This window comes from Neodiprion lecontei, chromosome 2 (genome assembly GCF_021901455.1).
Source record: "Neodiprion lecontei isolate iyNeoLeco1 chromosome 2, iyNeoLeco1.1, whole genome shotgun sequence".
NCBI classification, from domain to species: domain Eukaryota; kingdom Metazoa; phylum Arthropoda; class Insecta; order Hymenoptera; family Diprionidae; genus Neodiprion; species Neodiprion lecontei.
The window spans coordinates 5,762,395-5,778,914 of record NC_060261.1 but is presented as its reverse complement, the minus strand read 5'-3'; the positions used below and the strand labels follow the sequence as shown (position 1 = coordinate 5,778,914).

Below are 16,520 nucleotides of genomic sequence, written 5' to 3'. Positions count from 1 at the left end.
TTTGTATATCTGTAATCTACAAGGCGTCTATCTCAACTTTATAAACGAAGGTATGTGATAAAACCTGTGGTATAATTTTATCGCTGAATACGATTTATTCTGTAGTTAATTAACCAAAGATGTTTAATTTAAACATAACAGGAAATAAAATAAAAGAAGAATAATACGTTGGCAAATGTAAATAGAAATCTTAGTGTGAAATAAAACTATTTGTTTCGCTTGATTCGATCTACCTTGTCAACTTTGAATGTTAATATTCAAAATGCGTTCAATTTCCAGTTTTTCTTCTGCAAAAAGTGTATGGATAACGATTTGGAAATATTAGAATAAATTTAATTATTATCCGCTAAGTAAAATATTTCAGGTTTGTAGGAAATTATATTGAATTTAAATGAAAACTTATTATAGGCATTCGAGTGCAGGAAGGGCTGAAATACATAAAGTCGAGACGTGTAACTTACATTGAAATTGGTCGCGTTGAGTATTGTCGAATATAAAATAAACAAATGGTCAATTATCTGTAATATAAGTAACACCTCGAAAAAAAATTCCTCGCGCAACCATAAAATTGCTTCTGGTATGTTGAAGATAAATATTACGCGTAGTTGTATACTTTCTTCATGTAAAGTTATTAATTCACATAGCGCTTAAATATATAGCATTACAGGAAATTATTTTGATATCATAACTTAAAAAAACAATTTTTTTTTTCTTTTGATAAATATAATTGGAATAGGAACCACACCCTGCGCGCAACTTACGAATTAATTGTGTTGGCATATGCTAATAATTCCATTGGCAATTGGTTTATGTATATACCTAAAAATTAGGAGAAGAGTGATGTATGAAATGATCAATTGTTGTTCCTTAATGACAAATAAATGGCAAGATGATTTGCAAAAGTAATAAGAACAAAAAATGTAAGTACAATATTTGGGCACAATTCAGAATATATCGTGGTATTCTTGCAACCCTTACTGGTTATTGCTTCAAATTTATTCATCTACTTAATCTAAATGTAATTTATTTATGAAATTTTGTACGTCAACCGGAGACTGTTGCGCCATAGCCGTTGATTCTTATAAAATCACCACGATCCCATATGCAGCCAGATTTGCAGTAAATCACAAAATATCAGAACTTCTCGGTAGTTTTGAAGATGTACAGGCGTTTCATATGAGTATCGTTAATGTGATGATAGAAAAGTGTTCCGGCTGACGAGGGAAGCTTCTGGTTTGAAATGTTTCCAGTTTATAAATTTAATTCAATGACAACAACCCTGAACCGAAATTCGTTTCTCTTTTTTCACCGCATATATTTTACATATTTTAACGTTTACCTAAAAATTCATAGTTTATAATTATATAATTCATGTTCTTGGAAAAATGATTATAATCAAATTTTTTTTTAATATCGCAATAGAATTCAATTTTGCCTAATACACTTTTAATAGCATCCAACACTCTAACTCCTACTTGGATTCGGGCCCGAGCAAAACATTTCATTCTCAAATCTTAACAAAGTTTATATAGCCAAATACCTACATGTAGTAATTGTACCACGTAACATTTTAACTCTTGCAACAAATAACGGCACTATAATAAATGCATCGTCATAAAATTTGCACAGGCCTTTTATAACATATCATACCTACAACGTATGTGTACATAGGAGAATTTATTTATTATATAAAGGTCACTTGGGAGGATTAATCGGCAGTAGGTTTGGCCTTCGACTTGCGCCCTAGTAGTTTGCGAAAAGAGGATGTCCATCGAGAACGATTGAACCCTCCACCATTCCTTGGACCTTCGGGTTCGTTGCTCGAAGATTCACTGATCTTTCGGCTATTGTTGCCACCTTCGTAAGAGCGCGACCTACGATCACCCATTTCCGACGAAAATCTGTAGAATAGAACGACATTTGTTATTAAGATGTTGAAGGATTTCCCATCGAGGCATTTCTTCTTAACTTGCACCTTAACTAGAACAAATACATAAGAACAGTTAAAATACTCTACGTTGTTCCAAAATACTAATCGATAATCGAGAATTGATCTTTGCACTCCGCTAAATAATTCTATTGCACCAATTAATAGCTCAGCCCGCTATTCAATTACAGTTTTAGAACAATAGAGTGATCAATGCATAAAACGACGCTGACAATTACCCAGAGTCGGAGGAGAATGCCCTGGCAGTTTGCGGCGCGTTTGAATTAGTCGAGGATAGCGAAACGTCAGCAACTGGAGTATTGGGGTAAACTTCATCCTCGGAAATGCTGCTTGAATCGTCAATGAAACTGATTCCTCGGTCCATCGGCGAGCTGGTTCTCAACGGAGGAAGCGCGGCGTTGGTTACAGTTGCACTGGGCCGTAACCACGTGCGTAAATCCTGTAGAGGGGCTTGAAGGCACCTGAAGAGTTTCCCACTGTGACAAAAAAAAAATCGAACACATATACTATACTGAAATAACCAAGCATGACTGCTCGGTTCTTTGACCACAGACGTCTCTACGGCACTTAAACTGAATTTCTATCATCAAATTAGGGCCTGCAATCAGGCTGAAAGTTCATCAACCTCTGCTACGCTTATAACTTGCCTGTGTTAACTGTCCCTGCTAACAAGCAATTAGCAATCTACAGAGCTGTAAGTCCTTTTAGGTATACTATTCGCAAGATAAAAGTACCTACGATACGGGTCGCAGCTAATCGCCTAAGTTTGTATCACCAATTTAATTTGAGTCGACATCTTAACTACAACAATGAGTAACGGTAGAGGTTTTCATTAGAATTAACATTACCGACCGAACGCAATAATTTTTTTTATTTGTTTTTTTTTTTTTGTTTTCTCACTCCGTCCGTTTACCACGCTGTAGAAGTGACGAAATACAATATCCTCGGAATTGTTGGATGAAAATTGAAGTAAGAAAGCGAATACCGCGGTATACTTACTCGTCGCGAAAGTCTTCGACGTCGCCAAATGTGCGTTTAGCATAAACGCATACAGAACAACGACGCCGACGTCGACAAGCCGTCGCGTGTAAAGCTGCGGCTCTTAGATGACGAGCGGCATGCCGCAGAGTCGCAGCCTCGTGGCTAAGCGCCGCGACGCCTTCCTCGCGACGACGACGTTCAGCGCCCAATTCTCCTTGCTCGGCCCTCAGCCTTTCCTTCAGTATTTCATTCTGTGCAAAAGAAAAAATCACACATTATAAGTAGGGAGTACGGATAAAAATTATTAAAACCATTATAGGAATGCGTTTTTTTTTTTTAACCAGATAATTCAAACATGGATTTCGTTTAATGTTTTTTACCACATGGCGTTAGCTGTGCGAAAGGAAAGTGGAAATGAAAAAAGAAAAAAAATCTGAATAACAATTCATTCCAATCTGCCGGTTGTAATTAAATGACACAGTTTGCTTTTTCGATCGTCATAGCTTTAGATTTTAAATTTTTTGCCTGACTATACTTGGCAAGAAAATTGTTGCAAGAATCGATTGATCAGTTTCTTGGAGAGAAAAAAGAAAGAAAAAAGAAAGAAAAAAAAAAAAAAATAACGATAGCCCGAATTCAATTATGCTCTTGCATACGCAAAACGACGTTTTTATTATAAACTATATATTTTGCTGATTTCTCTACGGTGAAACACGAACAAGAGGTTGAAAAAAAAAAAACAGTGAAGAAATAATAGTGATAATAGTGATAATAAGAGAGAGAGAGAGAGAAAGAGAGAGAAAAAACCTTTCGGTCGCCTGTCGATTTTTCACGCTGCTTCTTCTTCAACTTCGAAAGTTGCTTCGTCAAGAACGACGACGAGATAACGGAGAAGCGAATGAGACCTAATTCACCGCCGTTTTATACTACGATTCGATACAGTGTGTACATTATTATTGTCATTAAACTAACGCGTCTGTTTACGCCGAAAGTTGAATTTTTTCGCGCTACCGTAAACGAATTGAGAAAAAAGTAACACGAATTTGAAAGAAAGCGTAGAAAAAAGCAAGCAAGGCGTCGAATACGTGTGTTTAGGTTTCGCACAAATCAGGCACAGATTTCTCAAGTTCAATGTCAAGATTGACAAGATTTATGGTCGTCTTACATCTGCTCGTAAGCGCTTTGCAAATACCGCATCGGTATACATTTGAACGTGGATGTATTAATTTGAAAAAAAGGTATGAAATTTTCAACATTCTTACAAAGATCAATGCATGCCTCTGTAGCTTAAATGCGATAACGAAGGAAAAAAAATTGATTTAAGGGATCAAGAGAAAGATTTTATCACGAGGAAAAATTGTCGTAAGGAATTTGGTTGTTTGACGAATCTCACATATACATACAATATCAACTCTAAGAATTTCCGGAATCGTAGAAAATTGCAAATATGTGGTAAACTGGAAGAGGAAATAACATAGTTAGTAGAGAAATTAATAATACATAGAAGGTAGAAGGATCGCAATGCACAAGTTTGAAAATGTAGGAAGTTGACGTATAGAAAAATCAAAATGTAGAATTGTCAGATTTAATAGGAATATATATAGGAGTTGAAACGATTTTATATACTTACTCCATCTGTTTACATTTACAGCATTTTTTCTATTACGGCTTTCCAAATTTCGTAAATTTGATAAAACAGAATTTTGCCTTCTTGAAAATTCGATATTTTGACCCTTCTACACAATTAAAAGAAAAAAATAAATGGTCTAATTTACCAAATACGGTGAAAAAATTGTAATTATTTACCTCAATAACCCCAATTTCTGTTTTAATCACTTTTTTTGTCGTTGTCGAATCAAACGACACAATTTCTTCGTGTAAAATAAAAACTAAATACAAAAGAACCGCTTCTTTCGTCGTCTTTGGTAAATTCAACAGAGTCTCGTGTAAACAAGCAAATTGGGAAGGATTTCTCGACAGAATGAAAAAGAGGAACGTACAGAATAATCCAGTCGGAATGTAGATTCGAAATTGCAATTTTTCTATACCACTATATTATTATTGCTAATCGTTAATAAGGGGGTCGTTGGTAATAAAAATCTAAAATTTCACTCAGACTCTGCATTAACTACGGCCGCCATCTTGAATTTATGTGCTTTATTTAACCAAAAAAGTAGACTAAGCCTCAGAAACTGATTTTGCGTTGCAATAACCGAAAAAAGCATCGACAATAGCGCAAAATGTTTAGGCGTACCTCGTTTTTCGTAATTCCAACAATATTCAAACAGTTTTTTTTTTTTAACGATAGCTGTTTTACTCAATTTTTCCAGTTTCTATGACAATGAAAATTTTTTTCAGTGCGGAACGTATTTGTATGAAAAAAAAAAAATAAAATAAAATAAAATAAAATATAGTAAACGATTCCCTGACTTTCCGCAAAAACCCCCAACATTTCCCTGAACATTCCAGAATATAAGAATCCCATAAAATTTTCAGGTTTTCCAAAATTCCCTGACCAACGACCACCCTGGGTATCTAAAAGTCCAAGGTGTTTCTTTTTTTTTTTTTGCATTATCACGTCCATTCCGACCGGGTTAGGAGAGGTTTCCGTGATCTTGCCTCGAGTTCGAGGGCGTCTCGCTCCGCCCGGATGACGGTGGCTTGCTTTATGACATCCTGGCGAGCTCTTTCGAGGGTCCGCCTGGTCGCCTCGCTCTGCGAGTCTTGGAGTTTGAGTTGGCGCAGTGCCGCGGCTCGTTCTTCCTCTAGTCGGTCACGCGCCGCGACGCAGGCGTCCCGGTCGTTCCGGATGCGTTCGACCTCGTCGTCGAGCCGAAGGCTTCGCTCCAGCTGAAGGAAGAGCTCCTCCTCCTTTTCGCGCAGCTCCGATTCGCATCCCTCGAGCCTTTTCTCCAGAGCAATTCGACGGGCCTCTAGCTTGTCCTTTTCAGCCTGAAGAAATAGAAGAAACGATTCCTCGTTTTATGCGAAAATAGAGGTGAAAAAAAAAAAGAAAAGAAAAAATATTGGCCGACTTGAGAAATGAAAAACTTTCGTCATTGATAAATTCAGCTGCAGAATCTTCCGATTGTTCAACTTTTTAATTTTGAATTTCTCGTTAGACAACAGTTTGAAAAATCACCTTTTATATACTTGAAAAAAAAATTCTAATCAGTTTTAAACGTGGAATTTAATATTAGCGATGCGAATTCGTACATCGTCGATGTCCGAATATTATAGGCAAGATGAATTTTTTCACGACGTAATCAGCATCGCGTGTATACATGTATAAATAATCTATGCTTGCCTGTACGTAATATAATTATACTTGCATATTTGTTTTTTCATTCTTTTTTTCTTTTTAAATACTAGTTTAAAAAAAAAAAAAAAAAAGGTATAAAACGTCGCCACGAATACTCCGTTATACTGTACAGATTTTCGCACGCAATTTTAGATTTTTATTTTTTTATTCTCCTTAAGAGAACGTCGGAAACTCCCACGCTTTGCGGGTGAAGAGGTCATATATTATAAAAGTCTCGCGATAATTTATCCGGGTCACGATACCGGCGATAATTCTTTCACGATACAAACAAACAAATATAATAAATTGTCAATCATCGCAAACGGCGCAATGACGTGCAGATTATTAACAGGAAGAGAAAATTAGGGAATAATTATTATACACCAGGCAGCGGATCATCCCGATTATTTGCAGGCATTTACGGTCAAAAAATCGATTTTCGGTTCTTTGTATTTTTAACTTGCATGAGTCTGCGTTCTGCGACTCGTTGAGAATTTAAACTTTAAATGCATATTTCTTCACTTCTGATTTCTCCTAAATTTTTGTGACCGATTCATCTGAAACTTTTACACGTTTTATTTCAGTATTTTTCACACATTGTTACAAGTTTTTCCCACATTCTCACCGAGGAGTGAGATACTCTAAATTTTATATCGAATAACGGCTCGTTTTTTGTCATGAATCTAGAAAATGATCTGTTTTCTTTCAAAACGAAGCCATTGAAAAAATCCTTTAACAATTTGTGGAATATTTGCAAGTAAGATTGTGCCAGGAAAATCTCTATGCAATAAGAAATCTTGCGCGGAATGAATATTCACCTTTTTACACACTCTATTAAAATTGCACTCCGTGCATCACCCTGATACATTTAAATGAGGATCTAACAAGGCAAATTTACTCTAAAAGATCTAAATAAAAATGCATACCTAAGGCATGAGAAAAATAATTAACTGAAATTCCTGTAAATGCCTCCTTAATAAATAATTCTATTTCAACTAATTATCATCTATATTTAATCAAAAATTAATAAATTGCCAGACAGTAGGTATAATAATATAAGAAGTAGATCGAAGAAGGAGTGACCGCAACATCGGATCATCTTTCCTAACTAATAATCCAAACTCCCGGACCTTTTCGCCTTCTGGAGGCTTATTCGAAAGTATAAATGACATGAATATGCTAATTTCAAAGAAATCAGTTCCTATCCTACAATTTTGATGAATAAAATAAAAAATGAAAAAAAAAAGAAAGGAAGAAAGAAAGAAATAAACAAACAACTTCTGTGCAGATTTGATGCTGCGGGATATCTGCAGGTATAGCATCAATTACGCCGAGGCGATACCTTTACTAATAAAAATTAAGGATATATTTGTCGATGGCGAGTCGATCGCTACGGGGAATGGAAGTGGAGGAGGAGGAGGACAACGGAGGTATTTTATTCAGTCCTGAGTGCAAAATACCGCATCTTGACCCATTTTTAAATCGCGTGAGATCCGGATCGAGAGCTTACTACTCTCCCGCAAAACTGGTGTGTCGCCAACAACTCTTCTCAGCTGTAGGCCGAGTTCAAAGTACCGCAGATGTAAGGTATACGACTGCAACTCGCCTACGTACACGTACGTATACATATAACATATATCGATACATACCCATAAGCACTAATGTATAATTCTCGGAGCATTCTCTCCCGCCTTTTTCCTCGTATATATGTATAGGTAGATGTATCAACGCTACGTGTACAGAGATTCAATCGATCAAACGTGCAAAACAATTCCCGATCCAATTTTGTCTGCAGCAAAAATTACAGTATTTTCCTACATTAATATACTCGCAGGTGTAGACATTTTTTTTTGAACATTTTATTTTTTCCGTTGAATTTATGACATATGACAAAAATAGTATATTTTGCAACGAGGAAGCAAACTCGCTGTTTTTGGCCTAACGATAAGCCTAAGTTTGCAATATGAGTCTTAGGTGAGCCGAAGACGATTGTTGCACACGATTCTTTATGTAACAAGTAACAAGTACGTTACGCATTTTTTGACGAAGCAAGAAATTGAGGTTAGGGTCGCGTAATGTCAGATTTATTCGCTACAGCGCATGCGCGGAGTACAGAGAAGACCACTTTTAACCCCTAGGACGTAAAAGTGGTATTTTCTCTACTCCGCTCATGCGCATTCGGGTACTTTGCGAACGGAAAGCACGTATGGAAAAACGCGTAAAACGAGCTCGAATTATATAAAATGATTTTTTTAAATTAATTTCATGAAGTTCTTTGATTTGCTGCAAATATATAAGCCTCAATTATTACGTTCCGAAGACTTGTTTTTGTTGAATCAAAAAAAAACATTTCATTCGTCTACTGCATACATATTTTATCACCGTGTTTTGGAAAATTCGATTAATCATTTCTCTGAGCGATGAATCGGTTAATTCGTGAAGCTTTTCCAGAGAATGGTTGTCGAGTAAAAATTTTTCCTTAACCAAACTCAACTAACCAGTAAGTCGAGTTTAGTGAAATCTGTTAACGCAGACAATATTTCCTAGCAACCGCGTGTCTAGACACGTATATATAACGTATGTATACCTACATATAATACAGTATATAACTGGATCATTGATCGAACGAAGAGCGTACGGATCTGGAACGCTGAGGCGGTAATTATCGTAATTAAAGCATGTAATTACGGTGCAGAAGCGGTTCGAATCCTCGATCCGTTTAAGTCGTGACGATAATACGGGCATGTATATAATATTTATTACATTGATCATATTTACATAGAAATTTCAACATATAGTTATATTATCTCCGTAGTTCTAAATAACTGCATATTATGTTATACGATTATCGAAGATTTTACTGTAATGCACTTAAAATTTTACTGTATAAAATATGCACTTCACAGCGATGAACTGTAATTTCAATTACGTACTATTCAACCACGGTTTAGATACGCGATTGATTTATATGGAAAATTCCACTTTGCTGTAATCATTCGCGATTCAGTGATTAATTTGCTTGCAATTTATATACCCTGATCAATTCATCCGATTCGCAGATTTCTCGATATTGATCAATCTTGCACCTGCAAAAAATTGCTACACATATGTGTATAGGTATATACGTAATATGACCGTCTGCGCATTTTTTACGAATTGCAAAAACTGCACGTCGTCCGCGATTCGGACACTCGGGAATAAGTCAATTTATACGTTCACGTGCGTTTGTAATTTTGCACATTTATGCAGCGCATGAAATGTTAGTTTGTTTTTTTCCTTTTCGTTCCTCAATCTTACATGTATAATATTCATTTATGTACGACGTGTCGAGCATATTTTCAACTTTTAACGGTACAGCAGGCGTTTCGACTTCTCATTAACAATAAGACATTGTTTTTTTCCTCTGGTAGAGAATAATTCGTCAGCGATATTTTTCATCCAAAATCTCGATAAATATCGTTGTTCTCCCTAATTTCTTTCTCTTTCTAGATCGTTACTCTGCGCCGAGTCAATCCAACTATTCTTTTCAACAAGAAAGAAACGATCTGAAGAATTCCCGAAAACCAGTTGATTATTTAAAAATTCCAAACATACAAAAAAACTGTAATACCGCAGCCAGAGGCTCGATTTTACTGATTGAAATTTTGTCAGCGATGAAACCTGCAATCTCAGCAGGTATACCGGGAGAATCTCTTGAAATTTGAAAATCAACCGCGCATGCGGAAATAATTAAATCTCATTGGTCGGTGAAATCTTGTCTGCGATGCAGGCGGGCCAACCTACGCAAAATGTCTACGTTTGAGTTTTCAAAAAGCATAAGCGTTAAATTCCGACCGTTCTTCGAAGAATCGACTTTCCGACCCGATAACAAACGCTTCCCAAACCTTTCCGAGTCGCCGCATCAATTATTTGAAATCCTAACCTCGAAAATTCGTATCAACCGCATCGCCGGCAGAAACGGTTCGACAGCCGATAAAACTCGCGCATGCGCGGTTGATTTTCAAGTTTCAAGAGATTGTCCCGGCGTATGTAATTCGAACTGTGAATTCAGACAGACAGCAGAGATAGGTAATCAAGGATATGGATGGTTGTCAATTTTTATAGAGATCCTTTTAGATCGACCCAGTTTCTTCGAAAGTACGGAGATCTCGAATCGTCATGCGTCACACCGTTAATTCACGTTATACCGCAATATGTTACGCGTTATGTATGCAGGCATGTCTGAATTGTACGTATACCTGTTACACCTATCCATGTAGAAATGTAAAATGTATTTTCTGGCTGCAGATAGGCACGAAATACACACACATACGCAAATATATCGAACGTGTACTTGTTCGTTCCGAGTAACTCGAAATACCGGTTTTTCACGCCATGTACGACAAATCGTGTAACGCAATTTTGACGAGAGCTGATGCTGCAGCTGCATAGCGTAGCGAAATTATTGCTCATTGTCGGTGTAAAATTAAGGAACCCGATTTCCCTAACCCGAAGGAAGGGAAAATTGTCATTAATCATGAAGGAAAGGATTTTAGAAAATTGAAGAAAAAAAAATAAAAATTGTAGATCGAATAATCGGACTATGTCATTAACAATTGTGCTGCCTGAATTCCTTTAAGAAATTTTCTTTACATGTCTAATGCGATTATCGTAAAGGTTTAGCCCTACATAAAATACCTAAATTATAACGGGAATCAGATTTAATCTTTTTAGTCACACGTCATTTTGCTGAGTCAAATTTTATAACGAGATAGATAATTACGAATCTGAAATCGAATTTAAAAAATTCAACTTTGCGGACGAAAATTTTAAATTTGATCGAATGCGTTATAAAAACTCTATGCATTCAGGTTTTTAGGGTAGGTGAATGGATTTGCCGCAACGAATTTTCAAAATCTCACCTCAGGTTAGTTATCAGCGACCCAAAAAATCCCTGGACACAATTTTTTTTCTCCAGATTCGATCGAACGTGAAATTTTTGCCCGCCATATTGGATCCGCCATCTTGAAATCTTTAAATCCGATTTCAGATTCGTAACCAGCGATCCGAAAAACTAATAATTTACGTAAAAAATGTACACGTATAGAGGAGTAACTTTCTCGGAAATGAATTATTCCTTCGATAATCATCATTTATTTTCAAACAATTTTTTTCAAACAACAACAATTCTCATTATATCGCAATGATTACTCTCGAGTATTGAAAACCTCTTGGTACAATGTCGCAAATAGAAAAAGCTGCAAAGAAATATGTTCCTAAAGTTCTCTAAACATACAAAAAAATGGGTATAAAACAGGTGATTAGAATATTTGCCACTATGACTCCAAGGGTTAAGTTTAGGTGTTATAATATATGCACAAGGCAGAACTGCAGAGCGACGCTTCTGTTCTCCTTGTATTTTTTTTCCCTCGTGTACATTCTTTACTTATTTTTCATCGATAGAAGAAAAATCAAGACCACCGCTGTGGCTGCTGCTGCAGCTGCTGATGCAGGAATGGTAGAAAGCAAAGTTGTCAAGCGGAAGTAATTCGATACTTTGCGGAGCCGGCAGGTTCGTATATATATATATATATATATATATACACCCAATAACATCGTCGGTTAGATCCTGAAAAGTGCAGCAGACGCGGTTTCAGGCTGCACGTCTGCAGTCCGTGTCTGTAAAAACTCTTTGGAAAGTGCAACGATTATACAGTTGCTTCTATATATTTAGAGTGGTTGGAAAAAATGTAGAAGGATCTGAGGATTATAGAAGGGGCACAGTATCGAATTCCCAAAGAAGCGAAAAGTCGATTTATACAATTGAAAAATGTAGAAAATAGCCAAAGTATGGACAAGTGAAAAAAAATTCAAAGTTCAGAATATAGAATGCCAAAATGTAGAATCGTCGGAATTCGTCTCGATAATATTATGGAAACGTGTAGGGATGTTAGATTTTGTTGTTTTACGTTCCGACATTTTTATATTTCGTTTATCTGTACTTCGATTTTCTATATTTTCAATTTTCTAGCTTGGACTTTTGAAATTTTTGATAATTCTACGAAATAGATTTTCGCGTTTTTGAAAATTCGACGTCACGATCCCTCCATCGATCGGTCATTCTAGTTTTTTACCTAGGCCCACTTTTATGAAACGATAAATTTTCGAAAAGATTCGGAATTTGGCGATATTGGAATTTTACAAATTCGAATTATCAACCCTGCCCACAGAAATTTATAAAAATTTAATACAGTAAGGTTCGTGAATATAGGTATAATACAGTCTATAAGTGCAGTAAACTTGTTTATCGTACAAGTATGTAGGTTATAATAAAGTTACGTTGATCCGGCTGCCTCGTTGGGATATAATATAATGGTACATTATACAGTATAAGCCGTAGACCGTAAATTGTACTTGAAAACTTTTTATTACACGCGTATATAATATGTATTACATACATGTACGAAGATTATTACATATACACACATTGTACGTGCATACGTTTAAGAAATGAGCATAATTATCGCGTGCGGTATAAACATTATACCGGGTGTCCACTTTTTATTATACCTACTCATAAAAAAAAAAAAAATAAATAAATAAAAAAAAAACAATTAATTACACTTACGTAGTTACGAAATTATTTTCAATCATGTCAATAATCGCGAAGCTGATATCTCGGAATCGGTATTATATTACATATACTAACAGGTATGTACATATATTGGGGGTGTTGTGAAAAACAAAGGACAACAACATTTTTCTTTCCTTTAAACGTACATTAAAATTTTGATAGATCATCTCAGGTAGAATGTCTCAGCCAAATACGAGCTCTTGAACTGTGTAAATACTATTTGAAAAAAATACTACCGAGATACAATTTTCCCAACTCTAACCGACTAAGTGATATTTGCCTGTAAATATTGAATTATGATATCACAGACGAGGATTTCCCCATTTTTTTTTTTTTTTCACGGGCCGTTCAGATGGAAAATGGATAAAATAAAATAGGTGACTCAAAATATCGATATTAAGAGCTCATATTTGTCTGATTGTGAGATATTCTATTTGAGATGCTCTATCGAAATTTTGATTCGCGATTAGACAAAAATTGTTTTTTTTCTTTCAACACCCTAATATATATATATATATATATACACATGTTTTATTTCTGCCACGTGCTGCAAGCGAGGAATTTGGTAAGTGCACGCTTTGTTTACGGGTCACGGGGTCAAAGTCTGTTAAACGTAACGTATCATGCCGTTAATATGCTGAGAAACATGCCGCCGAGAAGTATTCGTGTTTCAAACGTTGGTCAGGTTTTATATTATCGACGAAATTATTTATGCGTCACGTGGACGACGACACGTGGAACGCGTATACGTACAATTATAATTTTACCCTCGTCGAAATGTTTGCAAATATATCATTTGTTATTATATAACAGATATCTTAAATTCTATTCTGTTCGATCGAAACAATGAAACGTACGATCTCTGAGTGCGATAAATAAAAAGGAACAAGAAAAAAAAGAAATCTGAATTAAATAGTAAAAAGCGAATTATCACCTCAGAGTTAATTTAAATTCGTCAATTAATATCAATCGATTGTTATATCGGTACGTGGAATCGTATGAAAAATCGATCAACTTCACAAATTATCCCTCATTTCACGCGGATCAAGTTTCGTAATCACGTCAATTATATGTTATTCATATACAACTCAAGTTGACTGACGAGACATTTTTTTTGTTTTTTTTTTTTGAAATGATTTCTTACAGAGAGGATCTGAATCCTGATCCTGTAACGCTTGTACGTTATAATAGAAACGCGATGATTTCATCGATGAATAATTCCGATCCATACGTATAATGCTCTGCAATTATTTCTACAATTCGAATGCAACTCAACTTTCGGACGGCCGGTAACTCGAGGCGTGAATCAATTTAAATTAGAGAAAATATAAGTGAAAACGAGTAGAGAGAATGAGATTTGTATTGAATAATAAAAAAAAAAAAATAATAAGAGATATTCACACTCTGTTTCTCCGTTTCCGTTTTCGAATCGGTCAATCGCACGAATAAGAATAATAATCCTACATCATCAGAATTTTAATACAAATCGATTGAGCCTTCGCCGTTTATTGTTCTGTAATTAATATTGAAAGGGCATCGTCATTGCGTATTTATACATACGTGCAGGTTGGTATAATACATGTGTATATATATATTATATATATATATATATATATATTATTATATATACAGATAATTATAATAATGAAACTGAGAAGGAAAAGAACCGAGTCTCGCACCGTGGAATTTCGTAATGAAAATTCCAGAGTCATTACTCCTCATTCTCCTGCCGCACATCGTCAAGCATACGCGTTCGTTTCTCTGTCGGAGTTGCATGCGGGATAAGATTAATGACCAATAGTCATCTATTTTCGATCATTTTTCAAAGTCGATTAACCGACCGACTCGATTATTTTTACTCCCATCAACGAGGCAATACAATATCAATTTATGTGATTAGAGTGTCGATTATTATCATTGTCTAACTTACTAAGATACCAATTTGATGTAATAAGTGAATGACGAAAGAACATTTTTAAATTATCAATAAAACTTTTCCGTGGTTAAGACCATGTAGTGATATTTGCGAAATTTTTGTTTCATACGCAGAGTTTCAAGTAAAAAGAACAAAATACGAAATAAACGATTAATCAATCGAGTTTTTACCGATTCAACCGAGTCGTGTTCGATTAATATTTCGAAATCGATTAATTTTAGCTCATTGTTAGTGGCCGTCGCTTTTGAATTGCAATAGCAAAAGCGACGACCTTTTATCTTCGTCACGTGCATACCTATTAATTTGAAATTCGATTTCAAATAAAATGAGCTTATACGTGTAAGTTTTTGTTAAAACCGGGCGAGAATCTCTTGGCACGACGATTCCTTGGTGAAAAAAATAGTATAGAATAACCCGATCTCTCTGACGTCATTAAGATACGTAACAAGGTCATTACATGCACGAATTGAAATTTGGCGTTTCATCATTTAGTTTCGCCAGATTGCAAGGACTTTTAAAATTCATATATTTTAACCTGATTCGTAGATTCGCGTCGCTTCTAATTCCTAACGAGTTTCAAGTTAGCAACGTTATCGTAACGATTAACGTTTGAAATACGGCGAATCGTAAAAAACAATTTCGAAAACATTACTGCTTCAAAGTCACTATAAATTTGCAAAATAGTAATCCCAGTGTTTCGTTACGTTAAAGTTACTAGGCTCGGCCCCATTTTTTCCCTAGATACATTCGATGCGGGTAAAACGTTGTCGAAACCTTGACACGTATTTTCGTAATATTTATATCGCGTATAGTTGTTCGAAAAATTGCATCCATCATGCATACTATACGTCGTACGTTAAAACTAGGCATAAGAAATAAATAGAGAACATAGTGGGTGGGTGGCTCTTTTCCTCTACGGTACTGTTACCTGCGGCCTCGAAACACGACGGTGAGGTCACCTCTCACGGTCCGTTGATTACCACCGACTAAACGCCCGTCGTTACAGCCGCGTTCTTCCTTGCCGACCGAGCGAGGAGGAGAATTAAAAAAGGCCGCCAGCGAGTGTCATTTTTTTTTTTTTTTTATTTAGAAAATACTGGCCTTCGCGTACGGATACTTTTTAAAGTCGGAAGGAGAGAAACAAAAAAAAAAAAAAAATACTTTTCTTTTTCTTCAGTCAAAGCTGTGTCCAAGATTTTCCCAACTCCTAACTCTAAAGCGTTCCACTGAATTTTTTCAGATTTTTTTACTCAACTGGTTAATTGTTTATAAATATCGAACGATTTTGAAAAGGACCTTTTGGAAAATTCTTTAAAAAATCTAAAAAAATTGTATTTTCTCTTGCAAACATTTCAAAACCGGACCCGTGACGGATGTAATTTTTTTGGATCAACTAAAGCATTGTTTAAGCGGTTTAAAAATTCATGAAATAATTGTCGAAACTTCGATTTTTCACTCAGAACATTACTAAACTAGTTCCTTTGTGAAGTTGATAAAAAAAAACAAAAAAAATTTAATACATGCAACAACGAAATAAATATACAAAAATCGTTTCGTAATGGGTACCGGATCATAAATGTTCTAAGTGAAAAACGGAAGATGTGAGAATTTTACGGAAATTTTTATACCATTTAAACAATGTTTTAGCTGACCAAAAAAATTTAAAAGCTTCTTTTCAAAATCACTTTAAATATTTACAAATAATTGAGCAGTGAATAAAGATTCTGAAAAAATTTAGGTT

At 35.4% G+C, this 16,520-nt stretch overlaps 1 protein-coding gene across 1 annotated transcript in view; it reads right to left on the bottom strand.

The window, feature by feature from the left end:
* Positions 1–1,617: 1,617 nt before the first annotated feature.
* LOC107224815 overlaps positions 1,618–16,520 on the bottom strand; it is a 30,376-nt gene continuing 15,473 nt past the window's right edge. Inside the window, exons 4-7 of the mRNA XM_046732631.1 lie at positions 5,549–5,881; positions 2,948–3,180; positions 2,167–2,424; positions 1,618–1,901 (exon numbers count right to left, since the gene is read on the bottom strand). Of these exons, the coding sequence (XP_046588587.1) occupies positions 1,709–1,901; positions 2,167–2,424; positions 2,948–3,180; positions 5,549–5,881 (1,017 nt within the window). The 3' untranslated portion in view covers positions 1,618–1,708. The remainder of the gene's footprint in view (positions 1,902–2,166; positions 2,425–2,947; positions 3,181–5,548; positions 5,882–16,520) is intronic.